The sequence below is a fragment of the Penaeus japonicus genome, unplaced genomic scaffold, assembly GCF_977035675.1.
Source record: "Penaeus japonicus unplaced genomic scaffold, GWHDUDI00000001_assembly GWHDUDI00000005, whole genome shotgun sequence".
Lineage (NCBI taxonomy): Eukaryota > Metazoa > Arthropoda > Malacostraca > Decapoda > Penaeidae > Penaeus > Penaeus japonicus.
In genome coordinates, this window is record NW_028234407.1 from 39008716 (window position 1) to 39023715 (window position 15000).

At 47.1% G+C, this 15000-nt stretch overlaps 1 protein-coding gene across 1 annotated transcript in view; it reads left to right on the forward strand.

Annotated features, from left to right (window-relative positions):
• The window catches only part of LOC122251307 (hemolectin), a 135029-nt gene that overhangs the window by 117183 nt on the left and 2846 nt on the right, over positions 1–15000 (forward strand). Inside the window, exons 62-93 of the mRNA XM_086536715.1 lie at positions 310–425; positions 793–998; positions 1173–1344; positions 1795–1988; positions 2226–2372; positions 2577–2724; positions 2902–3088; positions 3201–3306; positions 3563–3728; positions 4276–4451; positions 5625–5888; positions 6206–6379; positions 6563–6641; positions 7113–7283; positions 7615–7742; positions 8404–8529; positions 8772–8983; positions 9160–9362; positions 9580–9893; positions 10139–10339; positions 10596–10710; positions 11029–11234; positions 11520–11700; positions 11929–12053; positions 12288–12476; positions 12608–12830; positions 12966–13115; positions 13214–13353; positions 13539–13754; positions 13912–14091; positions 14326–14421; positions 14566–14718. Of these exons, the coding sequence (XP_086392841.1) occupies positions 310–425; positions 793–998; positions 1173–1344; positions 1795–1988; positions 2226–2372; positions 2577–2724; positions 2902–3088; positions 3201–3306; positions 3563–3728; positions 4276–4451; positions 5625–5888; positions 6206–6379; positions 6563–6641; positions 7113–7283; positions 7615–7742; positions 8404–8529; positions 8772–8983; positions 9160–9362; positions 9580–9893; positions 10139–10339; positions 10596–10710; positions 11029–11234; positions 11520–11700; positions 11929–12053; positions 12288–12476; positions 12608–12830; positions 12966–13115; positions 13214–13353; positions 13539–13754; positions 13912–14091; positions 14326–14421; positions 14566–14718 (5464 nt within the window). The remainder of the gene's footprint in view (positions 1–309; positions 426–792; positions 999–1172; positions 1345–1794; positions 1989–2225; positions 2373–2576; positions 2725–2901; positions 3089–3200; positions 3307–3562; positions 3729–4275; positions 4452–5624; positions 5889–6205; positions 6380–6562; positions 6642–7112; positions 7284–7614; positions 7743–8403; positions 8530–8771; positions 8984–9159; positions 9363–9579; positions 9894–10138; positions 10340–10595; positions 10711–11028; positions 11235–11519; positions 11701–11928; positions 12054–12287; positions 12477–12607; positions 12831–12965; positions 13116–13213; positions 13354–13538; positions 13755–13911; positions 14092–14325; positions 14422–14565; positions 14719–15000) is intronic.

Below are 15000 nucleotides of genomic sequence, written 5' to 3' on the forward strand. Positions count from 1 at the left end.
AGAGAGAGAGAGAGAGAGAGAGAGAGAGAGAGAGAGAGAGAGAGAGAGAGAGAGAGAGAGAGAGAGAGGGGGGGGGGGGGGAGAGATAGAGAGAGAGAGAGAGGGAGAGAGAGAGAGAGAAAGAGAGAGAGAGAGAGAGAGAGAGAGAGGAGAAAGAAAGAGAGAGAGAGAGAGAGAGGAGAAAGAAAGAGAGAGAGAGAGGGAGAGAAAGAGAAAAATGAAAGAAAGAGAGACAGATACACTACAGAGAAAAAGAATGAATATCCTCTCTCCTGAAGCCAACATTCGATTCCTTCCACCTCCCTTCAGGTACATCCACCTACTGAAGAATGTGGATGACAGCGCCTTCTCGTCCACCCGCGCCCGCAACTCGTACTTCGGTCCATCCAACTCTCGCCTCTACAACGACGACGGTTCCTTTAACAGTGAGTCTTTGGGCGGATGTTAGTGTCTTTGTTCTCCTCCTGTTATAACCGTTTTAGTCACAGTGTTCATGTTTTCTTCAAAAATGATACATTTCACTACCATCAGCAATAACAGCTGTCCATCCATCCCATGAAGCCATAGACCTAATACTCTTCTGTCCCCCTCCTCCCCCCCTCCCTCCTCCCTCCTCCCTCCTCCCTCCTCCCTCCTCCCTCCTCCCTCCTCCCTCCTCCCTCCTCCCTCCTCCCTCCTCCCTCCTCCTCCTCCCTCCTCCCTCCTCCCTCCTCCCCCCTCCCCCCCCCCTCCCTCCTCCCTCCTCCCTCCTCCCTCCTCCCTCCTCCCTCCTCCCTCCCCCTTCCCCAACAGCCAAGAGTTGGAGTCCGTACATCAACGACCAGAACCAGTACGTGCAGATTGACCTGGGTTCGGTGCAACCTCTCTACGGGCTGGAGATGGGCGGTAACCCCACCACGAGGGAGAGGGTCACCGCCTTCCGAGTGCAGGTTTCCGATGATGGGTCAACCTGGAGTTACGTGACCTCTGACCCCGAAGATCCTTCCAGTACACCAAAGGTTAGTCTTCGTTCTTGAGAAATGATCAGGACGAAGGGATCGGTGTCCAACCAAGTCCTATTCCGAGTTATCTTCCTGATACTAAAATAAAATACCTCCTTCCTTTGAATTCCTTCTTCGAGTACACACAAGAAAGACACCGCATCTGCCTTAACACCACACGTGTCTCAACAGGACTTCCGCGGCCCCGTCAGCCCTTCGGCGCCTCTGAAGCAGATGTTCGACAAGCCGGTGGAGGCTCGCTTCGTCAGGGTCAAGCCAATCGTCTGGGTGCGTTCCATCGCCCTCAGACTCGAGGTCATCGGCTGCGAGCTCCCGACGCTGAAGCCCTTCTTCACCACGCCCAGTGAGTAGCAGACAGACTTCGAGTGGTGTGGGTGTCTTCGTGACTTTTACTTTCTTGCAGTGTTTTTGTTGTTGTTGTTGTTGTTTTGTGATGGGACCTTTCCTTTTTTCTTCTTCCTTTTTTTCTTAGTTAACTATTGTTTCTCTCATTTGAGGTGTACTACTCGGAAGTAGATTTAATATATATTGGGATGCATTTTTCGAGTTTTTTTTTTTCCCTGTAATTCTCTTAATTCATCTTCTGAAATGCATCGTTGTAATGATCACACTTGATAGATATAAATATATGAATAGATTACCCGTTTTCTTCTTCTTCTTCTTCTCTTTCTTTTTTTCTACCAACGCATATAATTACTGCTTAATTCTTCAGCCAGCGATGATCGGGACTCTAAAGGCGCCCCGACATTCTACCCTCACAACATCATTTCCTCATCCATGTTATCTTTCCCAGGAACACCGGAATGCGAGGAGCCCATGGGCGTGGAGAACGGCGAGATGTCCCTCATGCAGATAACAGTGTCATCTGTCCTGAATGACGACGAGTATTATTACGGCAAACAGAACATTCGCCTCGACGCCAAGCCTGAGTTCTACACGGCAGCTGGGGCCTGGGTCGCTCAGCCGAAGCCGGAACAGTTTGTCCGGGTGGGTATTCGGTGGTTAGCCTCTTTTCTGGCAATAGTGTTCAACGGAAAAGCTGTAATATTAACGAGTACTAAGTCATAACGCTGATTGCATACTTTCTTAGAACTAGAGTGCATAGCCTACCTAGCGTGAAATACATAAATATATCTATTTCTTACTTTCTACGCCAGCGAGTGCCACGCAAGCACGCCATGTTTAATTGTAAGGACATCAATAACTTAATCCTTTTCCCTGCAGTTTGACTTCCTGGAGCCAAGCAAGTTGTCTGGCATAATAACACAAGGACGATCGGACGCAGATGAATGGGTCGAGTCCTTCACAGTCAGGTATTCACAGGATGGCAAGAGCTGGAGCACACTGCAGGAACCAGATGGGTCGGATAAGGTGAGGGATACATACATGTGTGTGTGTTGGGGGGAGGGGGTTCTATTAGATGTACTTGTGCTCCCGAAACATGTTTATAGAAACGTATTAAAATTCATTCTATTGCGAATGGGACTCGAGTTGATCGTCGGGAATTAAAAGTCCATCATGATAATCTCTATATACTCCAGCATCTCTCTCTCTCTCTCTCTCTCCAAACACCAGCTGTTCCCCGGAAACTACGACCGAAATACACCTGTTGAGACCAAGTTCGATCAGCTGATCCAGGCCCGGTACCTGGAGATCAGACCTGAGACGTGGAAGTCAAACATCGCCATGAGAGTGGACGTCCTTGGATGCTTCCACCCGTATCGTAAGTACGACCAGTGGCGTGGCGCGGATTAAAGTTGGATTAATTCCATTCGTATTAGATGAAAGCATACGACCCCCACGTATTAAAGCAAAGGAAGAATATATCTTACTCCTTCGCATGCTAAGACTTCAACGTTGTGCCCTTTGTCCAATTACATCGGTGGCTTCCCTCCTTCAGCCGAAATCACCACGACGCCGCAGCCGGAGGCGACGACCACGCTGCCGCCGCCTCCTCAGTGCTCGCCCTGCCCAGGCCTTCCGGAGGAGTTCTACGACCGCTGCGCCAGCTGCTCCTCAGGCAGGTTCTTCGACGGCAAGACATGCGTACCGAAGGCCGTTTGCCCGTGCTACAAGGATGGCGACAGGTAAATGGATGTTGCAAAGTGGTATTGCAGTACTGTGTTCATTCCTATTTATTCCTTTTGCTAATCTGCCCCTTTGTTCCCCGACGAATAAAACACGTCTTTATGATCACAGATACGACATCGGCATGGTCTTCCAGACTGCGGATTGCATGGAATGCGAGTGCCTCGTCGGTGGCCAGTCCGAGTGCAAGGAGAAGACTTGCTCTCCGTGCAGTGATGTGCGTATAACATTCCTTGCATTCATTCCTTGCACTAGAAACATGCAGTCTTTCTTCCTCCTTCATGAAATATCATCCACATTCACGTAACTCAACTAAGCCTACTTACTTCACTATTTTACCAACACTTACATAAATTAATCAACAAATCACTCACCTCTACCTATTACTGTGCCCCTACTTACACAAGAGAATGAATATACCCCACCCACCAAATCCTCTCCACCTTCTTACATAAACCCAACCTCTCTTCCAGAACGAACAAGGCGTGTTGACGTCCGCCTGCGACTGCATATGCAAGCCGTGTGCAGAGGGCACGAGGCTCTGTCCCTCCATCAACTACTGCCTCAACGAGACGTCTTGGTGCAACGGGGTCGTTGAGTGTCCTGAGGATGAGCTGGATTGTCCCAGCACAACACCAGGTACATTGGTTTTGTTGTTGTTGTTGTTGTTTTGTGCCAGTAGATTCGGTGTATGTTAGGTAAGGTAATGGGAGTGAGGATTACCTGGTATTTGTGTTTGTTTGTGACGTAAGACTGTTTCGTGAGGTGGGATATCAGTTCTGTTTGTTTTTTGTTTTGTTTTGTTTATTGTGTGGGTTATGAGGCTTAGGTATGAATGTTCAACTGTTCTTGTATAGGTTTGTAGGGTTTTGTATTTTAACAGTGAGTTTTGTGTTCATTAAGTATGTTTTTTGTTCTTCATTTACTTCTCTGAAATCTTGGAATGAAAACTTGTATCCGATTCTGTTCATAGTTTCATTATTTTCGAATTTCTCACGAGTTTCCCCCACTCAAAATCCTCACCTCCCCCTCCCCCCCTTTCTTTCTCTCTCTCTCTTACAATAAAAAAAAAATACATTAAAAAAAACAACACATCTACGAAATCCCTAAATATTTCCCAGTTCGCATATCCATTCCCCTTTTTAGAAATAACATTCCTCTAATCCTTCTTCCCCCCCCCCCCCAGTCATTCCATCGCCGTGCCCAACCCCATACTGCCCCGAGCACTGGGAACTCTCCGTGCGCCCTTCGGGTGGTCTGTGCCCCGTCGTCAAGTGCGAGCCGCCGGCAAAGACAACGCCCATGCCATGCCCGATACCCTTCTGCCCGCCGCTCTATGATATCAGCCTCGTGCCCAAGAAGGTTTGTTCTCGTTTGAGGCTTTTTCTTCGTTTTTTTTTTTTTTCTCTCTCTCTCTCTCTCTCACGCTCTGTCTACACCTGACGGTCTTTTTTTCTTTTGTAGCTCTGTTTTTTTTTCTATTTCTGTCTCCCTCTTCTTCTTCCTCTTCCTCTCCCTCTCCCTCTCCCTCTCCCTCTCCCTCTCCCTCTCCCACTCACATTCCCTCTCCCTCTCCCTCTCCCTCTCCCCTCCCTCTCCCACTCACATTCCCACTTCCTCTCCCTCTCCGTCTCCCTTCCCTCTCCCCTTCTCCTTCTGCCATTCCTTCCCCTTCTTCTCTCACTCCCTCTCCCACTCCCTCCTCCACTCCTACTCCCTCTCCCTCTCCCTCTCCCCCTCTCCCTTTCCTACCCCCACTCCCCCCACTCCCTCCCCCTCTCCCTTTCCCACTCCCACTCCCTCCCCCTCTCCCTCCCCCTCTCCCTCCCCCTTTAACTATCTATCTATATTGCACTAATTTACAGAGTGCAATCACACTTCAGGATTCACACGCTTGTCATCATGCAATTTCCTTCTTACTCCTTCTCTCACTTGCACTATGATTCCAGATCTTGCCTTATTACACGGTGAAAAAAAGCATTTATCTTCCCGCTTTTATCTTCCAGGAGGCACTGAATTTTTACCCATTGCTTTTGTCCCACACAATGCATTTTATAATGACATTCATTCTATAGAGATATATGGCCAATAATGATATATCACATTCTATAATGAAACATATTCTCTCTCTCTCTCTCTCTCTATATATATATATATATATATATATATATATATATATATATATATATATATTATATATATATATATATATTTTATTTTTTTTTTTTTTTTTTTTTTTTTTTTTTTTTTTTTTTTACACGTTCTATAATTACTTGAAATATATGATAAAATACACTCTATAGTGCATTCCACAGGGAGACATTCGTTATACTGATATATTCTATATTATTATAAATATTCTTTACTAACAGATATTCTGTAGCAATATCAGCCCTGGATGACACTATATAGCAACGTACATTTTATATCAACACACTTTAAACATCAACGTACATTTCATATCAGCAAACTCTCTACACCAATGTACATTCTATATCAAAGAGCATTCCATATGCCCCCCCCCCTCTCCCCCAGGGCGACGAGATGTGCCCCAAGTACGAGTGCATTCCTCCCTCGACGACGATGGCGCCCCCAGAGTGCCCGCCCCTCCTCTGCCCCGACGGCTACGAGGTCCAGACCACAGAAGACGTTGTCCCGGAAATGCCCTTCGGAGAGTGCCCCCAGTACCAGTGCGTGACCCCTATGCCCCCCACCGCGCCCTGCCCACCCCCCACGTGCCCACAGGGCTACGAAATCTTCTTCGCCAATCCCAAGGCGCTGTTGGAACTCTGCCCGCCGGTAAGAGGATCGTTTTTTGTTTTTTTTCGCCTGATCGGATTTAGGATTCTTGGGTCGGAGGTTCATGGGGATTTTGATTGCTGTTGGTGTCCTTTATGCACGGGGATGCTTTCCTACTGTAGAAAGGGGATTTTCTTTGTCGGTGGCAGATTTTTATCTAATTAGCAAAGAGTAAAAGAAAATCGCCAAAGCAAGCAATCCTAAAATCTAAAAGCAATTCACATATCGCAGCGTCCCAGTAGACACACAAATCCCATCTTTTGAAATCTCTCACCTTTCGTCTCGTCTACCGAAGTCAAACTCCTTTCCTCCTGTAGTACGAGTGCATGCCGATCATCACCACCACCATGTGTCCCCCGGTCGAGTGCGGAGAAGGACTGCGCACCATGTACATCCACACGGAAGAAGGATCCGCATGCCCGCAGTACACGTGCGTCCAGGTCACAACCCCTACGGTGATCACGACAGAACCTCCTGTTACGTGTCCGCCGGTTCGTATAACTCTGGTTACCGTTGTTTATTTTCTGTTTTGTTTATAGTCTGGATTGCCACTGTTCTTATGTGTCTATTGTCTTGTTTTGAAGAAGGGCTTTTGGACGGTTTTATTTGTTATGAATAAAGGATTCCGTCGTAATAGATCAGGGTTGTGCAGTAGTTTATTTTTTTGTTTCCAGATGGAGTTGCCGATTTGCAAGGCGGATGAAGAGCTGTACCAGACTAACCCCAACGAGCTGTGTCCTCGCTTTGGCTGCAGTACGTATTGAGTGTGTACATTTATATGCTTAAATAACATCCTGAGGGGACGTTGGTCCTACTTACAACAGTTTGTTTTCGACAAAGGATTCACGATAACGATATTTGACAAACCTTATATATATGTGTGTGTGTGTGTATACATATGTATGTATATGTATATATATATATATATATATATATATATATATATATATATATATATATATATATACATATATATACATATATATCTATAAATATATATATATATATATTTGTACACACACACACACACACACACACACACACACACACACACACACACACACACACACACACACACACACACACACACACACACACACACACACACACACACACACACACACACACACGCACAAAACAGACTATACCTTCGCCTCAATTCAACATTCCTCGTGATCGAAAAGATTTTTTCTTTTACTGGAAGTTTTCCCTTCCCGCCAACAGAACCCTTCGGCATGACGCCCACGCCCCTGCCCGAGGCCCCGAGGAACATCACGCCCACTTGCAACGTCGAGGGAAGGACCTTCGACTCCTTCGACGACTCGCACTACCAGGTCGAGCCCTGCAACCACATCCTGGCCGAGGATAAGATCGGCAAGGATTGGGTGATCTCAAGTAAGAGGAGGTCGTACTTGGGTTGGCGGCGAGGCGGTGTTGCTTGCTTGGGATTTGCTTTTGTTTGGGAAGTTTTAAGTGTTTATTTGTTTTTTTTTTTCTTTTTATTTATTGGTGTTTGATAAGTTGATTGGTTTTTAGTCTGTTTTAGTAAATGAGTTAAGGGGTATTTTGGTGTTTATAACTTGTATCAGAGATTTAACCTCCTTTGTGTAACAGAAGTGCATCTCTTAACAGCAACATCACCTGTCTTTTAAAATGGCAACCATAAAATACGCGACCGTCGAAGGTTATACACATCTATATTTCATATATTTTTTTTTAATTGCAGTGCATCGCAACTGTTCCTTCAGTGACAGTTGTGATCGTTACCTCAAGATAACACAAGAAGACCAGCAACTCATTCTGAAACCTGACCTTCTCATTGTGTGGGATGAAAACTCGTACACCGTTTCGCAAGTAAGATTTCTTTGGCAATTTGCGGGTGTTGGTTTTGAGATTGCTATGAAAAATGGGTGAAGGCATTACGTTGTGTGTGTGTGTGAGATAGATAAATAGAGAGGGAGAAAAAAAGAGAGAGAGAGAGAGAGAGAGAGAGAGAGAGAGAGAGAGAGAGAGAGAGAGAGAGAGAGAGAGAGAGAGAGAGAGAGAGAGAGAGAGAGAGAGAATGAGACATATATCAAGAGAAAGGCAGAGAGAGAGAGAGAGAGAGAGAGAGAGAGAGAGAGAGAGAGAGAGAGAGAGAGAGAGAGAGAGAGAGAGAGAGAGAGAGAGAGAGAGAGAGAGAGAGAAAATGAGAGAGAGAGAGAGAGAGAGAGAGAGAGAGAGAGAGAGAGAGAGAGAGAGAGAGAGAGAGAGAGAGAGAGAAGGAGAGAGAGGAAGAGAAAGATAAATATAGACAGAGAGAGAGAGAGAGAGAGAGACAGAGAGAGAGAGAGAGAGAGAGAGAGAAAGAGAGAGAGAAGGAGAGAGAGAGAGAGAGAGAGAGAGAGAGAGAGAGAGAGAGAGAGAGAGAGAGAGAGAGAGAGAGAGAGAGAGAGAGAGAGAGAGAGAGAGAGAGAGAGAGGGAAATAGAGACAGAATCAGCAAGCACTTCCTCTATCATTTTTCCCTTTTTCAGGCCCAGCGGATTGGCAGTTCCCAGAACACCTTCAGCGTGTCCCGTGTGGGCGACTCCATCCGTTTCAGCTCGTCTGTTTACAAATTTAATGTCGAATGGAACACCGAAATGAACGTCAGGATTGAGGTAGATTTGTCTGACGAATTTTCTCGTGACATCACTGAAAGTAACGCGATTTATATATAGTCTTTATCGTGGAATATTAGATGGTCATTTGAAATATATCTTAATAAAGTCGCAGCTACATATGCAATTAGACTATACTTGTACATATAGAAGCGCATACGACCACACGTACACACTAACATGCACATCAACACGCGCAACCCTCTCTCATGCACGACCTAAGAGACTCTCCCGCCATGCAGCTGGATGCGGAGCTCATGAACAAGGTCGACGGCCTCTGCGGATTTTACACGGGCTACGACCACGACGACAAGACTAAGCCGGATGGCAAGCTGGCCGCGACCATGAAGGACTACGGCCAGTCGTGGGCCCTCGACGACCAGCCTTGCGAGGAGAAGCCCAAGTGCACCGTCGCGCAGTCAGCCGAATCCTTCCGGCTGTGCGACGCGATTAGGTGCGTCCTGCGGGTTTTTTTTTGTTGTTGTTGTTGTTGGTTCCCACGCGGGACTTTCCGAGATGTGGAGCATTTGTGTTTATTTTCCCCTCTGGTTCACGAGAGGACCTCTAGCCGCCTTGTGTCCCCTCGCCTTATCCCTCGATGTTATGTGACTTTCTTTCCCGCCCCCTTAGGAACGACCCCTTCACCAAGTGCCACTCGTCAGTGGATCCTTCCGTCTTCATGAAGGGCTGCGTGGCCAGCACCTGCGACTGTCTGAGGGAGGGCAAGGACGAAGAGGAGTGCCGGTGCCAGGCCCTCACTCACTACGTGACCCGCTGCCTCGAATCGGACTCCTCTATCAAACTGGACGATTGGCGAATCGTTTCCAAGTGCTGTGAGTGTTTATTGCCGGAGTTCTGGCCTAATCTCGCTGATCAGGAAGGCAGTGTTGTCTTCGGAAACAATATTGCATTTAATGGTGATGTCATGCGACTATAGATCGTGTTTTTGGTTACATTCCAAGATGGCGAATCTACATAATACATTCATTCACAGGAATGACATATTTCTATCTTTTACATCCTTACTATTTTACTAATGTTGTCCCGCAGACAAGGAGTGCGGACCAGGCGAGAGGTACCAGGACTGCTTCCGTGCAACCTGCGAAAAGTCTTGTGAGAACCTGCACGACGACACTGCTTGCTTGGAGCGTGAGGGCGCTTGCGTGCCCGGCTGCTTCTGCTCGCCCGGCCTCGTGCGCAAGGGAGATCGTTGTGTCAATCCCGAGAAGTGCGGCGACTGCGTGTGCGAAGGCTACGGCGACCCGCACTACCAGACCTTCGATCGCCAGAACTACACCTTCAACGGCGAGTGTTCCTACGTGGCCGCGCGGGACAAGAACGTCCGCGGCCAGCACGTCTTCCAGGTGAGAGGAAGGGTCTCGCGGGGTTAAGCTCAGCCCGGGCATTGCAAAAGGAGAGAGGTTATATTTCATAATCAGTCGGTTTGTATGAAGACATGTATCTGCGTTTTCTCTGACAATCTCATAACATCGAATGAAATTACGAAAGAAAGAACATAATTCATCATGTAACAAATCATCTTATATGAACGTACATAGATGCATTCACACTGACAATATCTAACGATGATCATTACCCCGCGCACTAGGTGATCACCCGCAACAAGCAGTGCACAGTGCAGCCAGTGACCGTTTGCACCGATGCCGTCACAGTGCTTTTCAAGGACCACACCGTTTTCATAGAGGCCGTAGGAGAGGACGCCGTCAGGGCAGTGGTGGACGGCGAAAGCATCCTGACTTTCCCCTACCGAGAATCCTGGCTCGCTCTGGAACAGCCCGATCCGAAGCAGGTGAAGCGATGTGTAGACTGGTCGTTTTTCTTCTTCTTCTTGATGCTTCTGATTTTTACTTCTGTTACCGATTCGATTTTCGGTTGAACGCTGTCCATTTTGTTCTATAGTTTATTGTGTTATTTACACCGTTATTCATTCACTAGCTTCTTGTTGTTCCAGTCTCTGGTATGTGGTTAATGCTAATGATGCTTGTTCTGATATAGGATTCTTTAATGTATAGTATGTATAATTATAGCTTGGTCTCCCCCATTAGGTCATGGCGGCCATTTCCGAGATTCAGCTGGAGGTCAACTTCTTCTTAGAGAACTTCGGCTTCTCCGTCAAGGTGCCGTCAAGACTCTACTTCAACAAGACGGAGGGACTTTGCGGTGAGTCTGCAGCGCATTTGTCTGTCTTGCTGAAGATTGGCTTTATCTCTTCGTCTAATCCGCCTCTATCTCTCTCCCTTTTGGCGTGTCTACCTCTGTCTCCAAGTTGTTTTTTTTCCCGTCTATCTGTGTTCCTTTCACAGTTCTCCATCGCTTTCTCTCTTCTTCATTTCATTTATTTTTTTTTTCTTCTTTTTCCTCTTTCTTTTCCTCCTTCTTTTCTTTTCTTTTTACTAATAGCCTTATTATTCCTCTTCCTCTTCCTCTTCATTTTTTTCTTCCTATTCTTTGCACACTAATTACCACTTAATCTTCCAGGTAATTGCAACTTCAAAGACGACGACGACTTCGTAGCGCAAGGGACGGGTCTGGTCGAGTCCTCAGACATCTTCGGAAGAAGTTGGTTGCTCGAGGGTGAACCATCGACCTGCGGCGTCCTGGAGAAGGACACGACCAGCTGTGTCCCTCTGCCTCCCGACGAGGACCCGTGTCTTCGCATTATGGACGAAAATCTCTTTGGAAAGGTGTGTTTGTGTGTGACATTGTGTAACTGTGTTAATTATTTAATAGATTTGTACCCTTCATGCCTGCTCTTATTATTCATGTTTTTTGTGTATTTGTTTTCGTTTATTTATGCGTAATATTCTCCATCACAGCTTCATCAACCTGCCAGAACATGAATCTTGCCGATATTCTTTAGTTACCCATTTCATCGAATTCATTTTCTCTGTTGACGTATTCATTTTCTTTGAGTACAGAATTACACCCCTAACTTGTGCATATATTTTCATATGACATATACCTTCCAGTGCCATCCAGTAGAAGATCCAGTACCTTATGTGTCATCATGTATCATGGATGCTTGCGGAAGCCGAGAGCCTCAGGTGGCAGCGTGTCACAGTCTGGAGGCTTATGCCAGGCGATGCGCCGAGCTGGACATCTGCCTCAACTGGCGCTCAGATGACCTATGCCCCAAGACATGTCCAGACAGTAAGGCTTTTGTCTTTTAGACGTGATTTAGCCATATCAACATTATTGAAAGTAATTACAATAATGATATTGATAACATGCATATTGACCATTGTGATAGCAGAATGAGGATAATAAAAATAATTATCGTGATGAGAACTCTAGCAAGCATCAAATGTTGAGTTCAAAAATAACAGAAACTTAGAGCATTTAAGAACAAGGATGACATACATGTCCTCTCATTCGCAGCCCTGGAATTCAGGCCATGTGGACCGGGCTGCGTTCGGACGTGTGAGAATTATGAAGAACTGACAGCAAACCCGGACGCGTGTCCCATCTCCTCTGTGGACGGTTGCTTCTGTCCGGATGGCATGGTGAGGCTTTCATTTATATCATCAGTTTTTATTGATATTTCTTCAGTCTTTCAGTTTTCGTTTTTGTTTTTTTTATGTAGGCATTGAAAGTTCTTATCACTTTTGAACATGTGAATGGCTATTAATTAGCGACTGATATTGTCCTGTGATAGGCATGATTACTTTAGTCATACCAAGGGAAGAAATGCAAGGCAGGGTAAGCACGGGACTCACAAACCTCTTGAATGACTGCAGGTGTTGGATAACGGCACCTGCATCAACGAGACCTTCTGCACCACCTGTGACAGCGAAGGACACCGTGTCGGGGACTCTTGGCAGACGGATTCGTGCACCACCTGCGAGTGCACGATGCGAGGCAGTGTGTGCAGCACCAAGGCCTGTCCTGACGACCCCTTCTGCGACGAAGGCTATGAAGTGGTTGAGGTTAGTTGCGAGGGTGTCCGCGGTGGAAACAGCTTCTTTTATATTCCCTTCTATTTTTTCCTCAGTTTTATTTTATATTAATATTTGTCTTCCATTGATGATAATAAGAACATCACTTCCGCCGTCCTCAGGTTCCAGGTACAGGCGACGACTGCTGCGGCCCAAGGAAGAAGTGCAAGGTCGTCCCGACGAAGGACTGCCCGCCCGTCGTGACGCCCAAGGAGGAGTGTGGATACGGCCAGAAGCACAAGCTGATCGAGGCCCCGGGCGTGTGTCCTCAATATGCCTGTGTGTGCGTGGAAGCCAAAGACTGTCCTGACGTCGAACTACCCAATGACAACGATCTCAAGCCAGGTTTGACAGAGATGTCCGGCATTATTGAGTTTGTGATAATGTTTGTGAGTGGTTCTTTTAATGCCCATTGCTTGGTATTATTCATTTTAATCTCGCTGCTCACATTTCACAGCTTGGTTTTTTATCTGTCTGCAGGTGAAGAGTGGATTCTGGACGATAGTGGCTGTTGTCCAAGATATAAGCCCGAGTGCACGGACTTCTGCCCAGAGATAGAATGCCCAGAGTTCTACGAACCTTTCGAAAAGCCTCTGCAGTCAGGCCAGTGCTGCCCCGACGTGGAGTGTGGTAAGTGGCACTTAATTGGCCGTTGTTATGTTGAAAGCAAATTTACCGAAGTTTTCTTTTTGTGTCTTTACTAACGTGTATTATGAATTGTTCTGCAGAGCCACCGTCCGATGCCTGCATCTACGAGAACATTTACTTCGTGGACGACACTGGTTTCCAAAAGAGCGTGGCACAGCCGACCGCCACCAAAAAGGGAGGCAGACCTCAGCTGCCAGAGGCAGAGAAGAAACTCTACAAGGTAGTGTGGATTGATTAGCGTACCACTTGACCCCATGGTGTTAGATACGCCTTTGCAAAACATACCGTTTAGACTGCAGACGTAGGTGTAGAGCTTCTTAGAGAGGAATTCAAGCATTTGCTGTTCAGGTGGCGGTAGAGTGGCACACAACAATGTCCTCAATCATAATCAACACGTATTCACAGGTTGGAGAGAGCTGGGAAGACGGTCTTTGCCTCAAGTGTCAGTGCACGCTGGACAGCACCAACAAACCTCGCCACATTTGCACTGAGCAGACCTGCCCCACGCTGGACACACACCCCGACCGCGGACAGTTCGAACTGGACAGCCTGCAAGTGCCGGGCAAGTGTTGCCCTGACATCGTGAGAACATCCTGTATCGACGACTATGAGGTCATCGATGTAAGTTGGTCGTGCTTGATCTCAAGGATTGGTCTTTCAGTGAAAAGTCATTTGTTCATGAAGAAGTGCGATACTTTAATTTGATATTTGTTATTTAAACTCTATATATGTATCTATGTGTGTGTGTGGTTGGCTTCACCTTGACCGCGTCCCTCAGATCGGAGAGCGGCTGGACGACCCCTTCAACGGCTGCCGCAGCGTGGAGTGCGTGAGGCATGCGGATGGCAAGGTGGACAAGGTGGAGCAGGTCCACACCTGCGACGAGAACTGCCCGCTGGGCTGGGAGTACGAGCCGTCGCCGCTGTTCCCGCAGCAGTGCTGTGGCGATTGCCTGCAGGTGAGCGCTGGTGGTGCGGTGTTGTTGCGTTTGTTTCAGAGGAAAATATGTTGTTTTTGAAGACATTCGAGAATAGGAAATTGGGTTTTTTAAAAGGAATTGGACTTCTATTCTGTGTACAGGAATTCATTCACTTCTAAGGATTCTGTGTGTGTATGTATGTATGTATGTATGTATGTATGCATGCATGCATGTTTGTAGGTACATGTATATGTATAACATTTGTCTCTACAGGTGGCGTGTGTCGTAGACAACGAGGTTAAAAACGTAGGCGACACCTGGGTGTCCGATGATTACTGCACCACCTTCACCTGCTCCAGAGACAGCGGCGTAAGTTGCACTTCCATCCTCACGGTTGAGCTGCAATTGCTCGGAGAATGACGACCATTCCCTAGCCACGCTCTGTACATATAGATATAAATTGGACGACTCTAACCTTTCGCAAAATCTCACCGATGAACTTCCCTCGCGCAGAGACAGATCCAGATCCAGGCGGTGGAGGCGCAGTGCTCGGAGCCGAGCGCGAAGGACCGCGAGAACTACGTGTACGAGGAGACCCGCGTCCCCGCCCAGTGCTGCCTCATGTACACTCGCACCGCCTGCCTCCTGGACGGCGTGCCTGTCAAGGTGGGTGGTCTGCTCGGGTCATGTGCAGCCTCGTTTGCCTTTGTAGTGTGCTTGCACACGCACACGCACACGCACACGCACACGCACACGCACACGCACACGCACACGCACACGCACACACACACACACACACACACACACACACACACACACACACACACACACACACACACACACACACACACACACACACTCACACTCACACACTTCCATACATCTATTCGTTCACACGCATTATGTCATTGACGTGCACGTAAAACTACACATGTATAGCCATGACAA